Source organism: Ambystoma mexicanum, chromosome 1q (assembly GCF_040938575.1).
Source record: "Ambystoma mexicanum isolate Mex_15411 chromosome 1q, UKY_AmexF1_1, whole genome shotgun sequence".
Lineage (NCBI taxonomy): Eukaryota > Metazoa > Chordata > Amphibia > Caudata > Ambystomatidae > Ambystoma > Ambystoma mexicanum.
The window spans coordinates 933,302,342-933,316,311 of NC_090922.1; the positions used below are offsets into that span (position 1 = coordinate 933,302,342).

General features: G+C 48.0%; 1 protein-coding gene across 2 annotated transcripts in view; it reads left to right on the top strand.

Moving 5' to 3' along the window:
- The window catches only part of SASS6 (SAS-6 centriolar assembly protein), a 1,114,399-nt gene that overhangs the window by 662,785 nt on the left and 437,644 nt on the right, over positions 1–13,970 (top strand). For both annotated transcript variants that reach the window (XM_069641586.1, XM_069641587.1), the window contains exon 9: positions 11,062–11,256. In XM_069641586.1, the coding sequence (XP_069497687.1) occupies positions 11,062–11,256 (195 nt within the window). The remainder of the gene's footprint in view (positions 1–11,061; positions 11,257–13,970) is intronic.

Here is a 13,970-nt window from a genome sequence, read left to right on the forward strand (position 1 = left end):
CCCAGTGACACTTTTTCCACCCGTGGAGGTGCAGGGATAACAACATTCAGACCTGATGCTTTCCATCAGTTTTTCTAAAGTCATTCACAAGCATCGAACTCTCAATGCACCAGCCCCCTCTGCCACTCTAAGGCAGAGGCACATTGCCAGAATGCTGCTTCAACCCCGCCCCATCAGCCCTCAAAATGCCATAGCCCAAAAGCTTCCCAAAGACTTGTGAGGGCACCTGTCTGAAGTCAAACCCTGCCCTTTCTTCATGATTGCAATGCAACACAATTCGATATAGTATTTGACAGAAACTCACCACACTGGGATTTACAAGTCGAAGGCCTAGCACATGACTAGTTGTGCCTCCTCTCTTTTGGCCTTCTAGAGACACAAGCCTTATGTGTAGGATTTGCCACTAATCTTGCAAAGAGACAGGTTGACATACTTTCAAGTGGACTGCATCTACGTTGACTGAACTATCCCATTCTCCCTTGCCTTGCTGAGGGCTCTCTAACAGGGTGGGCTTTGTATTTGTGTTTCTATTTGTCTTACTCTTCTCTTCAGTTCCAGTGTCCCTCCCCCCTACCCACTTAATGTACTGTTCAGACCTGGAAGACTGCAATGTGTGGGGGAATTCAACATATAATGCATGCTTCTAATGGATTATGTCCTCCCACGTATTCCTCATCTTTGATATAATATCTCATCAGCTTTGCTGCTTTGAAAAAAAAATTCTCAGCAGAGGACGCTGTATGCAATGTTGCATCAATGTCCTTCGAGGGCCTTCGTTGAGCGTCATCGTCAGTACAAATCGCACATGCAGTCCCTGTTGGCTTCAGTTCAGTTTTTCCGAAAAGCTTTTGCTTTGAGTGTTTAACGGCACGCTTCTGTTTTCTTCACAGAAAATGTCTTCATCCTCGACTCCTTTGACTCCAAAGTCTGGATTTTAGAAATGCTACGACTGCGGGTGGAAGATGTCCATTACCGATCCTCGCTGTGTCTGGGCTCCGAGCACCGTACTGATGACGGCGCTGCCTGTCAGGCCATGACAGAAAAAGCTCTCAGGGAGTGCAGAGGTAAACTGGCAGTCGGGAGGGCAGCTTTGAATTCTTCTTCGAAGAAAGATAAAAAGTCTGGTGAATCTTCCTCCTGGCCTAAACAATCAAAGAGGTCCCGGTTGAAGAGTCTATCGAGGCAGTCTTCGTCTTCTTCCTCGATACACTACTAAATCTGATTCCCCTAGAAAATAAGATGCATTCAAATCTGAAATGATGCAAATTTTCAAGAATGCGGCCTCAACCCCCTCGAAAGACTTGCACAAGAGCCTTTCCCCAGTCGCTCCTTCGGACGACTTAAAGAAGTCAAAGGCTACTACTTCGAAGCCGAGCACTAAGTCGGCAATACGTCGATAAAGTTCTCGACCCAACGACAAGTCTTTGAGGGCGTCGACTCGGGAACAGAGTCCTTCTTCGATACCTTCGAAGAAACACAAGTCGTCGAGGAGTCAAACCTCTTAACGCCGAAGATGGTGCCGAGTAAGCAGTCTTCGATATCGTCAACAGTCACTTCGACTTTGTCGAGACCTTTGCCCATTCCGGACAAGATTTACAGACCTATTCCAGAGAAAGACTTAAGTATATGCCCTCAATATACGAGTAAGAACAGCCCTCTGAAGAGGATTCCCCTCCTTTTGGTTCGCAATTTGGCACTAGGAATGCTCCAGAGAAGCTCATTAATGAAGAATCCCTCCAGTCGACTAGTGGTCTTGACACCTCGCCAGAGCTGGAATTTGGCGGGCCTGACCCTTCTAAGCATGCAGATTCCACTTATAGGAATCTCATGAATAGGGTTACGGAGTATATGGGCTGGAGCAGAGCTTCTCCTACCTATGAACAGGATGATATGACCGATATCCTGGACCAAGGCCCTCAGAGGACCCAATTTTGCCCTTACACAAAGCCCTTCAGAGAATGGTTGCTGCAAATTGCTGCAAATTGGGAAGCCCCGGAATCTGGACCTGCTGTAAACAGGAACTTTGCTAGGAAGAACAGACCTTCCAGCAGCGATCCAGATTACCTCACCAGGCACCCCACACCTGAGAGCTTGGTAGTTCAGGCCACCACTTCAACCAGGGAATCTACTTATCCTCTATCCCTCCAGATAGAGATGACAAGAGGGTATATGCCTGGACACGTAAAATTTTCACGTCAGGCCGCATGGCCTTGAAATCTACTAATGTCACCTGTACTCTCTCAAGGTTCACTTATACCCTGTGTGACTGTATTGCGATGGTGGCTGATTACATCCCGGAAGGCGAAGAGATGGCTTCCTGGCTATAGTTAAGGATGGAAAGGAGGCAATGGGAGAATGTCTCCAGTCAGGATTGGATACTGCTGACGGCATCAGCAGATCCATGGCTGCTAGCCCTTGGATGGCTCGAGGTTGTTCGGCAGCAAGGCAGATGAGAGTCTGTAGAAGCTGCAGACCTCCAAGGCTGCAGCTAAATCCCTTAGCGCCTCCATTCGACAACCTCAACAGGTTAATCTTCCTTCAGGGGTCATCCTTTTCATTTCTTTTCTTCATTTGGAAGGGGAAGAGGACAGGCTGGACAAAGGGGACAAAAAAGATCCCCTCATGGTGGATGAGGAAGGGGTGCTAAATCAGCCCCAGCAGTGGCATCTTTACCCTCAGCCGCTGCTGCGACCGCTTCTAAACCACTATAAAGGGCCTGAAGATCATCTGTATGCACCCTGTTCTCTCTCTCTCGGCCTGCTGCCTGCTCCAAAGGCAATGCCGGGTCTGTGTCCGCACCAAGAAGAGACCCCACATCTAATTCTGCGGCATCTAACCACTGCCAAACTCTTTAAATTCTGCAAGGAGCTGGCCAATCCTGCTGCAGTCTCTACCTCTGCATGGCCCTGGCTTCTCATTTCATCCCTAAGACTCAGGACATCCTCTCCTCCGTCTCTTTCTCTCCCCCTGTCCCTTATACTCCCTGCTCTTCCTCTGGCCCTTCTTTGGCCTCCTCTCTTCCCTCCTTCTCTGCCTTTCTGCCTTCCCCCTTTTCTCCCCTGACAAGGTTTTTAGACATGTTCAATCTATGGAAGTCTCATCAACACAGGTTCACCCCTGTTCCTCCAAAACCATCAAGGACTGCATTGACACCTTGACCCCTGCTCTGGCTGACTTCTGCAACCACTCCTTCGCCACTGGAGTCTTCCCTTCCCCCCCTGAAGCAGTCCCTTGTGCAATCCCTTCTTAAGAAACCCACCGCCGACCCCTCCTGCCCGGCTAACTATCGCCCAATCTCCATCACTCCTTTCCTGCGTAAACTCGTGGAAAAACTGGCCATCTCCCAGCTTAACCTTCACACTGAATTTGTTGGTTGTCTCCATGACCATCAGTCTGGCTTCAGAGCTGCCAGAAGCACGGAAACTGCTCCCCAGAACATCCGTGAAGACCTGCTCTCCAACCTCGATTATAACACCCCCTGTGTCCTCATCTTACTTGATCCCTCTCTTGCCTTTGACAAGATCAACCATGCCATCCTGCTCAACCGTCTCTGTGATAACCTGGGTATTACCAATCAGCCCATTTCTTGGTTGACCTCTTTCCTCTCCGATCGACCCTCCCAGGTCCAACCTGGATCCTTACTCTTCTCTATCTCTACCTGTGGCGTCCTCCAGGGGTCTAAACTCTCTCCCAGGCTGTTCAACCAATACCTGGCACTCCTTGCCCACCGCATTGCCGCTCTCTGCCCCAACTTTCAGTGCTATGCAGATGACACTCCACTCATTTTCAGGCTCCCTTCCGCCATTTCTTCTCCTTCTCTCATCTCTGGCTGACTGTCTGCTATCCAGGAGTGGTGTGCCGCCAATGATCTCTGTCTTAATGCCAGTAAGACCGAGATTCTCCTCATCGGCACACCTGCTCCCTCGTTTCCTATCGCTCTGGCTGGCCTCTCTTGGCCCTCTTCCTGCTCCCACCTATGAGGCTAAAAACCTTGGGGTCATCTTCGACTCCACACTCTCCTTCTCTCCTCACATCTGACGTCTCTAAGAGGTCACACTACCAGCTGCACCTCCTCAGAGGTATTCTTCCTTTCCTCTCCTTGCCCCAGAAGCTCACTGTCTCCAGATCTATGGTTCTCTCTAGGCCGGACTACTGCAACAGCCACTTTCTAAATGTGCCTGCTTCTACTCTTCGACTCTCTACAACTCATCCAGAACACGACTGCGAGACTTGTCCTTGGCCTCAAGCCCAAGGACTGTATCTCTCCAGGACAGAAATCTCTGCACTGGCTCCCAGTGGCTGCGAGGATTAATTTAAAAACCCTTATATTTTCCACAAGGCCTTCTGGGGATTGGGGCCTCAATACCTTCAACTCTCTCTTCCCAAATATCATCCGCCTCCAACTCCCTCAGTCAGTCGCTTCGCCAAGCAACGAGTTGGTGGTGGATCTCTTTCTTTGGCTTTGGCCTCCCTCTGGAACAGCCTCCCTGAAACTTGAGGAGAAACATCTCTGCTCCCGGAAGCACCTCTGAACCTTCCTCTTTGCTTCTGCTTTCTCTCCTCCCCTGCTGAACTCCTGTCTGAAACTGCACTGGTCACCTGGCTACCCTCTGATCTCGGGTTCAGGTCTCCTCCCCCACCAGTTGCACCCCTGCACTGCCTCCTTGGTATCCTCCGCACTTGTGGGACTGTTTCTGTATCCCTACACCCCCCTACCAGCACTTGACACCTGATGTCTGCGCTTAACCCTGCACCTGCCACCAGATGGCTGCACTTTAACTTTTTACTTATTTATCTATTTATTTTACTGTAGTTCCCATGTACTGCACTGCCCCCTCCCCCTTTGCCCCCCTGCACTGTTCCCCTTTCCCTGGACTTGCACAATCTGAATGTCACTTGGCCTAGTAGGATCGCTGTCTGTTTTTCCCCTATTCCCCTCCCTTGCCTCGTCGCGCCTTGAAACACTTGCATATAGGCGCGTTCTAAATGCCATATCATATATCCACTGGGATCCAACTCTGTCAAAATTCCGGATCTGGTCCTTATGCAGGAAATTTTAACCCTGCTAGATAGTTGCAATAGAACATGTACCTCTAGTGGAGAAGAACAAGGGTTAGTATTCCCCCTACTTTCTCATCCCAAAGAAGGACGGAGGATTGAGACCCATCTTTGACAAGTTCAAGATGGTAACCCTTTCTCAGATCCTTCAGGCTCTCCAACTCCAAGACTGGTTGATATCATTGGACCTTCAGGATTCTTACTTTCATGTGCCAACCCATCTCGAGCACAAAGTACCTGAGGTTCTCAATATCAGTTTGGAGTTCTGCCATTCGGGCCGACCTCCGCCCTAAGGGTTTTCACCAAGTTGATGTCGGTAGAGGCAGATTCACATCTACCCCTACCTGGACGATTGGCTGATCAGGACTCACTCACCCGAACAAGTCCAGGAACATCTCAGCATCACCTGCCACTCCCTTCACAGACTGGGATTCTCCCTCAATTACAAGAAGTCCCATATGATACCATTCCAAAGACTCCAATTAATCGGATACTTCCTCGGGGAAAGCCTCACCACTCAAGGTGAGAGCTCAACAAATTCAGCAGATGGTAACAAAATTCCAGAATGCACAGCATCTTCCGGCATTCGATTTTCTGAGGTTGCTCGGTCTCGTGGCATACCGCATTTTTCTGGTGCCAAAGGCCCGATTGAGAATGAGATCCCTTCAATGGGCTCTCCGGACTCAGTGGTCCCAATTCTCAGGGAATATGTCAGACCAACTGCAATTTCTGAGTAGAGTTGCTCAGGACCTTCTATGGTGGGCTTACAAAAACAACATTCTCAAGGGAGAATCTTTTTGCCAACCATGGCCGGAGATAACGGTATTGACGGGCGCCTCACTCACGAGATGGAGAGCCCACACCAATGAACTGACAATCGGCGGTCGTTTATCTCCATCGGAGTCCAAACTACATATCAACCTGTTGGAGCGGAGGGCAGGCTAGCACTGAAGGCCTTTCTGCCATCTGTACGGGGAAAGAACGTCCTGATAATGACGGACAACACAGTGGCCATGTTGTACCTCAACAAGAGAGGAGGTGTAGGGTCACTACCGCTGTGCAGGCAAGCAATGCAGCTCTTGTTCTGGGCAATACAAGAAGGAATCTATCAGCAGTTCACCTGACAGAACACGGCAGCGGACGCTCTGAGCAGGTAGAGCAGTCACCCGCGAGTGGGAACTTGCTCAGGAAGACCTCCAGGATATCTTCACTCTTTGGGGAACCCCTCAAGTGGATCTGTTTGCGACCAGTATCAACCAGAAGTGCGAGCGGTATTGCTCAAGGGAATTTCCCCCAAGAGGAGCTCTAGTGGACGCGTTCATAGTGTGTTAGGGAGCATTCTCATTCTATGGCTAATTTCCCTCACCTAGTGAGTCCCCCAGCAGCTTTGCTGGATTTCTGGAGTTTATTTTTTCCACTTTGTAAGAGTGTGAGCCTTTTTCCCACTCTTACATGTGTTTTGCCATGTGTATTTCTACTGTTTGTGTGATAGTGGGCTTTGGAGGACACCATTCCATGAACCCCACGTTTTGTTTGTGTTACACAGCACCTTCAGTGCAGTAACACGGGGTTGTCTTTGAGACTTCCCACTGACTCCATTTTTCTGGGGCTGTCTTCTGTCCCCCAGAAAACAGGTAAAGTTGCCATTTACTTTACATAGTCAGTTAAAAACTACAGACCCATTACACCCCATCTTACATGGAGTACTGGGAAGGGTTAATTCCTATCCCTTTTTTGTCTGTGCCTTCCTGAGCTTTGTTTTGCACTTTCAACATTTAGACTTGGCTGGTGGCAGTGGTATCTACTCTAACTTTTCTACTGTGATTATATTACATAAACGTGGTACTGTTCCAGGCTATCAAATTAGCCTCGAACATAAACCCGCTTGGCCAAATACTCTTTCTTTTGGCTCCGGTCGGGTTTAGTCGCCATTTCTTTTTGTTAAAGTCCTTCTTGTGTTTTACTTTGCGCACCGTCTTTTGGCAGGCTTCTCACAAGAAGCCCTCCTTTTGGCACTTGGGTGTCTAGTTGGGCTGAATGTGAGGGAGGGGTGTAGTCACCCGCTGCACAGGGTATCCTTGGAAACCCAAGTCCCACTTTGTCATGATTGGCTGGGGCGGTTGTCCGGGCCAGACAACCCCCCTGCTTGGTGATTGACAGCCAGGCTGTGTGAATGGGGGATTTTCGCATAAAAGGCAGGACTCTTGGGCTGGAAGTCATAGTGGCCACTGGAACTGCAAGGAACCGAAGAGAAGCAGAGAAGAAGACGGCTGCTGCAATTACCGAGTCCCGGTGGAGCCCTGCTGCAGTCCTGAGCTATCTACCCTTCAACGACAAGAGAAGATCCAGTCCGGAGTCTTTTTCCCTTGAGCCTGGTTGGATCAACCAGCTCATCTTCCACAGGCAGAGGATCCTCTTCTTGGTTGAAATCGCTGCACACAGCTGTAGTGGTCCGGATAGCCATCTGAAGAGCCTCTCCTGTTTTAAAGGAGCGCACCTTTTATTCACCCTTGCTTTTGCTGCTGCTGGCCTCATCCCTGGGTAGTGCAGATCGCTCCAGGCGTCGTCCTTCTTGTCCCCATGACTGAAGCCACAGGAACCGTGAGTCTGCAGGAACTACCAGGAACAACTGCCGTAGCACCAGCTCTTCTTCACTTGAATAAGGTACTGTGTCCGACATCGAGGAACTGGGGTGAACCCTTTTCTCCTCACTAAAGGCTTGTCCTTATCTTCCGTCCCTCTTACAACATTTGCTTCCTCCTTATGACAATACTCAAGTACTCCTGGCAATCTCAAATCGTGAACTGTACTAACCGTGTGATCCTCGACAACAGGAACCCTGTTCCACTTGACACTGGCGCAGGCCTATTGACTTTTATTCACTTGTAGGAAAGTGTCCTCTGATTCTATCTGCCTTGACAAAGTATTGCCTATGATTTTTATCCCCAAATCTCTGGTGTTGATTCATGCGCTAAGAGTGTTTTAACTCCGGTAACATTTCTTCCCGTGGGTACGTGTATCTTTAGTAAGACCGAACTGTCATTCCTGTAAAAAAGTGTTCTCATCTGTATCTTCGGTAACGTCTGTTTCACAACACCGGTCTGTCAAAACCAAAGGTTCTTACCTTGAATTGTGCTACACAAAGTGAATTGGTTGTGTGTAGTGTATTTTGCGTGTGATTTTAAATTAATAAAAGTGAAGTGTTTTGTGAACACATGGTCTAGAAATAAATGTACTTTTACTTTTTAAACCAAAAACCTTGAGTCAGTGTTTGCTTGAGTCACAGTAATTGTAGTCCTTCGTGTAATCTCTACTACTGCTCATTTGCTCTTGAGATAAGTCTGGCTGCTCCGCTACTGCTAACACTTTAACAGTGTAGTACAGGCTTGTACCAATGGTGAACTTGTATTACCACTTGTAGTCTTAATTGTGTGTAGTGGTCTCTAAGGGCACTGCACAGGATTCTGCCTAACATAGTGTACTTGGAATTTCCACTCCTCTACGCATTCCCTTCAGTCCCCGTCATTCCTCATGTGATTAGGAGGTTGAGAAAGTTTGGGAAATCCATGATCCTAATTGCTCCAGATTGGGCCATGAGGACGTGGTACCCGGACCTTCTGGACATGTCCATCTGCCCTCCAATACGTCTTTCACAAAGAGAATATCTTCTCTCGCGAGAGGAAGGTTGAGTTCTCCATCTAGAGGTGAAAATACTCGGCCTTCACGCGTGGTTTCTGAGAGGCTGAGATGCAAGGATTGGGACCTCCCGTATGAAGTAATGGAGATTATGCTTTCGGTCAGAAGGCCAGCAAGCAAATCCTTGTACCAGTATCGTTGGAATAAATTCAGTAACTGGTAAAAGGATAAGAATGTGGATCCATTCCAATGTGGCACATCTATGGTGCTTTTTTCCTGTTGCATTTAGTCAATCTGGGGCTCCAGATTGGAACCATAAAAGGACACCTGGCAGCGCTGTCTATTTTTAATCGCTCCTCGAAAGAGGTCTCCTATTTCAAAATACCCTTAATCGTTCAATTGCTTTAGGAACTTACTAATGTGTACCCTCCAGTCCCATTTCATGTACCTGTTTGGGACCTAAACCTTGTTTTGAAATTCCTGTCATGTATCCCATTCGAGCCTTTGCATTCATGTCCTTAAAGGCTCCTAACATTGAAAACAGTCCTACTTATTGCAATAACATCAGCCCGGTTAGTTGCAGGCTTTTTCTTGCAAGCCTCATCATACCATTTTCCATAAGGACAATCCTTAGGGTAAAACCATTATTCCTACCGAATGCAGTTTTCGACTTACATTTGTCGCAGAAGATAATGCTACCAACATTTTATCCTCCTCCTCATGCAGGCAAAGAGGAAGAGAGACTTCTTAGGCTGAAAGCAAAAAGGGCTCTAAGCTTTTCCATTTCAAGAATTGCCAAATTTCGGGAGGATGATTAACTTTTCCTTTGGTATACCGGCCCCAAATTGGGCCTGGCAGTATCCAAACAAACTATATCCAGGTGGATCATACTGGCCATGTGGGTAAGGACCCGCCGGAAGGGATAAGAGCTCATTCCACTAGTGGCATGGCAACTTCTGCGGCTCTCCAAAGGGGTGTCCCAGTAAATGACATCTGTGCAGGGGCCACTTGGTCGTCCATTCGCACATTTGTCAAATGCTACTGCTTAGACTCTTCCTCTACTCAAGGAGGACTTTTTGCTAAGGCTGTTCTGCATACGGTCCATGATGGTATCTAGTATATCCATCGATGGACTTTCCATAGAAATAATTTGCATCGAAAAAATATGCATCAAATGCATGTTTTTGAGGGGTAACAGGTAAAAAAATGTTGGGGGTTTTAAAGGGTAAAAAACAGTGGTTTCGGGGGGAATTAAGAAAATAAATAATGCATTCGATGCACATTTTTTCGATGCAAGAAATTCGATGGAAATGTCCTGCGATGCAAAAAAGTTGATGGAAAGACCAGAAACCGTCCATGACTAAATTAATTGATACTCCCACCTCCAAATTGTCACTGCTTTGGGAGTCTATCAAAGATGAGGAATAACTGGGAGGACACAATCCATTCGAAGAACAAGTTACTTACCCCTGGTAATATTCTTTCGACTGGATGTTCCTCCCACGTATTCCTCATTGCTCCTCCCAGCCTACCCCGCCGTACAATTTACGTGTATTACACTCTGCGCTTTCGGAGAGCTTGCGGTCTTGGGTATGCCTGGTTAATTCCTTGAAAAAGTTGAACTGAAGCCAATCGGTGCTGTATGCGCTATTTGTACTGACGATTACGTCAACACTCGACGGAGGCCCTCGAGGGACATGGGCGTGATGACATCGCATACAGCGCCCTCTGCCGAGAAAATGTTTTCCGAAGCAGCAAAGCTGAAGAGATATAATATCAAAGATGAGGAATACGTGGGTGGAACATCCAGTTGAAAGAATGTTACCAGGGGTAAGTAACTTGTTCTTCTCTGAGCAAACTACAAATCGTGCATAAAGAAAGAGGAATCCCAAGCAGGGCTATTTAAGCTGCTTTTCAAAGGCTTATTCATCCCTGCCTCAGAAAGTGGTGAAGACCACAGAAGCTTGCAAAGCACCAAATAAATTACTTTAACCAAGTTAAGGTGTTTTCCTTTGAATCATCAGTCTTGTGAACCCTTGGCTATATATATAATGGAGCCAGGGGAAGTACAGTCCTCCTATGCAACTGTTGCCATACCCTCCCCAATCTTTCAATTACCTCCTAATACTACATTGCCAAATTCAGCATGTACCCAAGCTTACACCCCTACAGTAGTGTAAAAAACAATGCATGTTAGGGTAGGCTGCTTTTTCTGTTTAGGGCGGATTAATTATACAGTCCCTAAACCCAGCTCAAACTCCATAGCTCAAAATCCATGGGACTTATAGATTTTTCATTCATTATAACTCTAGTGCATATTTTCATGATACGAATGTGTAAAATCTACTGTATAAATGTATTTCTCAGGAGTGCCAGAGAGCAAAGCAGGAGGTACTTTCCTTGCGGCGTGAGAACTCCACACTTGATGCTGAATGTCACGAGAAAGAGAAGCATGTAAACCAGCTGCAGACACGAGTTGCTGTGGCGGAACAAGAGATCAAAGACAAAGACCAACTAGTGATTAGGACGAAAGAAGTACTCCATGCAACACAGGAACAAAAGGTATTGCACTTTGCTCTGCTGCATGTTTAAATGCAAACCGTGCTCCAGACAAGTGCCTTGCATATTAATCGTAGGCAATAGTCAACTGGTGCTTGTTCCAAATTAGATTCTTGGACTTACTCATGACTGCATTTGACTACGTTTTTATTTCTGGGTAGTTTACACTTGTACACTTGATTCTTGTTTCCTGGTTTGTTCTGTATGTCATTTTGATTGTCAAATCTAGGTGTGTTTTACATGTACTTTTGAATCTCGGAACTAGGTGTGATTTTCATTTACTTTTGATTCTCAAATGTAGGTGTGTGTTCTAATGCTTGTGAATCTGCTTATAGTCACATGCTGTGCATATAGTCTGACATCTAGTGGTAACCGTGGAGTTTTGCATCTTGTCTTTCGAGGATCGAAAGGGGACGTCCATATGAGTGTGCCTGTAACGCTATCCCCAACTTGATGTGTAGTGTACACATAATCCCTTGTGCGTCGAGGTCCCTCAGATTGTTTGTTTCCACCAAGGTAGCTGGTCGCCTTATGCGAAGCTCTTACAAATTGCAAAATTATATTCTTTCTTGACCTCCAGTCGTTTTTATATTATTCGTCCCCTCTTCGACGATCACTTCTCAACCACCGTCTACGACAGCGGAAGAGCAGACTTCGACGGCTGGTGCTCCGGTTGACGCTCTCGACCGCGTGGTCGGGCCTTCTGGCCAACCTATACAGTAGGAAGAGTGGGGTCCGGGGGTCTTTCTTTATCAAGAATGTCTTTACTTCTCCCCTCTCTTTGCCCCTTTGGTTTTTCTGTCTCTTTCATACACCTGAGCTATGGACAGGACACCATTTAAATGTTGCCCTTCCTGTAAGGGCAAGTACCCCTGGAAGGACACGCACCAGAGTTGCATTAAGTGTCTCCCTCACGATCACCACAAGGCGTCCTGTCGATCTTGTCAGCTCTTGCGTCATAACACGATCAAGGAGCGGCAAGTTAAGCATTGGGTGGCCTACGCCATGATGCAGGCTGAGGGTAGCTCCCCCATCACCGCAGGCGGCGAGAGTGCTGTGGAGATGAGCGACGGCCGTGGCTCCGATACGGATGCCATTGACCTCTCATCGGAGCGATCGCGCCCTGAACTGTCCGTCCCTGGCCCCACCAGACGGGGACGATAGTTCTGCTATGGGGAATGTACACGCCAGTGACAGGGATGCACCCGCAACTCATAAAAGCAAGCACACAACCCCCAGTACCGATTCTACGTATTTGTCAAAGCTGTCTAAGGCGCCAACGGGTATGCCGAATTCCTCGACTGCACCTGCCGATCCACGCTGTCGGCAGTCCTCCCTGCAATAGCGTAAGCGGCATGCGTCCGGACGCACTGCAGATAACGGTGCTGGCACCAAAAGTCACAAGGCCGCCGCGACTTCCTAAGAGCGCGCCGACGCACAAGCTTCAGGCTCCGTCAATCTATGACGAGGCCACTTGAACAGCCTAAACCCCTCCCAGAAGCGCCAAACATCTGCAAGAGTCTCACAAAGATTGTTTCGGCGGCCAGTAAACCCAAGGACAAGTCGAAAGACCCGTCCACACGCCAGTAAACACAGGATGAATATTCTGAGAGTCCGCAGCCCTTATCCAGTACTCTCTCAGAAAAATCCTGGCATTCTAGGCAGGTAGATCCCCAGGAGGAGCCCTTTCCCCCTCTGGACCCCTCTGGCTCCTCTTTATGTACCAGGGGAACATTTGAAGACTGTATGAATAGGCTTGCAAAATGTGTGACTTTCTCTAAAAGGTTCACGCCAAAAAAGCCTAGTGAAGAAGACCTTTACCCCTAAGTGGCCAAATTCTAGAGAACCTCTGGCCCTCTTCATGAGGAGGGCTTTGACCTGACGGATCCAGAGGCAGTTCCTCTTGACCCCTGTTTGCAAGAAGACGATCTCTTTGAGGATCCCATTGACCAGGCCCGAGATTGGGGGGGAAGAGCCAATGGTGGACAACCCACCATGGCTGTCACCTACTCAGACCACGGATCCTGACACCATATGCATAGATCCTCCATCCTCCCCACCCCCGCGTCGGGCATCTCCTATAGCTGATCAGATGGCTTTTAACGTCCCTCTGCATCCGAACGTTTCCACATAGCAACGCAAGAGGCTGTGCAAGACTCAGATTTTGTGTAGGATGTTCTAAAGGAGAAGCCTCTTGCCAGCCAGGCTATCCCTTTACTAAACTCAATTAAAAGGCGCATTGCCCCTTCCTTACTAACATCTTGACAGACCAGGGCTGTGAATCAATGGGTGGAGAAACATTTTCACCCCTCCCTTTCTCATCCTCTCTAAAATCGGGAACATGCCACCCTAGATTCTCTTGTGGTCACCACAACAAGAGGACAGGGGTGCACTTGTCCACAGGTGAGGCACCGCCGGACAAGGAATGCAAAAAACGGTATGCCCTATGGAAGCGAATTACTACTGCGGAAGCATATTCCACCCAGATTGCCAACAGTACCATGCTGTTGGCCAGCTATTCGGATGTTCAATGGAACCTGCTACAAGAGGGCCTCCAGGAGGTCCCTGAACCAGTGCGTTCTCGTCTACTTACAATTGTATCAGAGGGTAAGCAAGTAAACCATAACATCATTAAACATCTTAGATGCTGCTGAGACAGCAGGGAGAACCCTGGCCCAGGGAACCTTTTGGAAATGTCATGCCTGGTTGAAGAACTT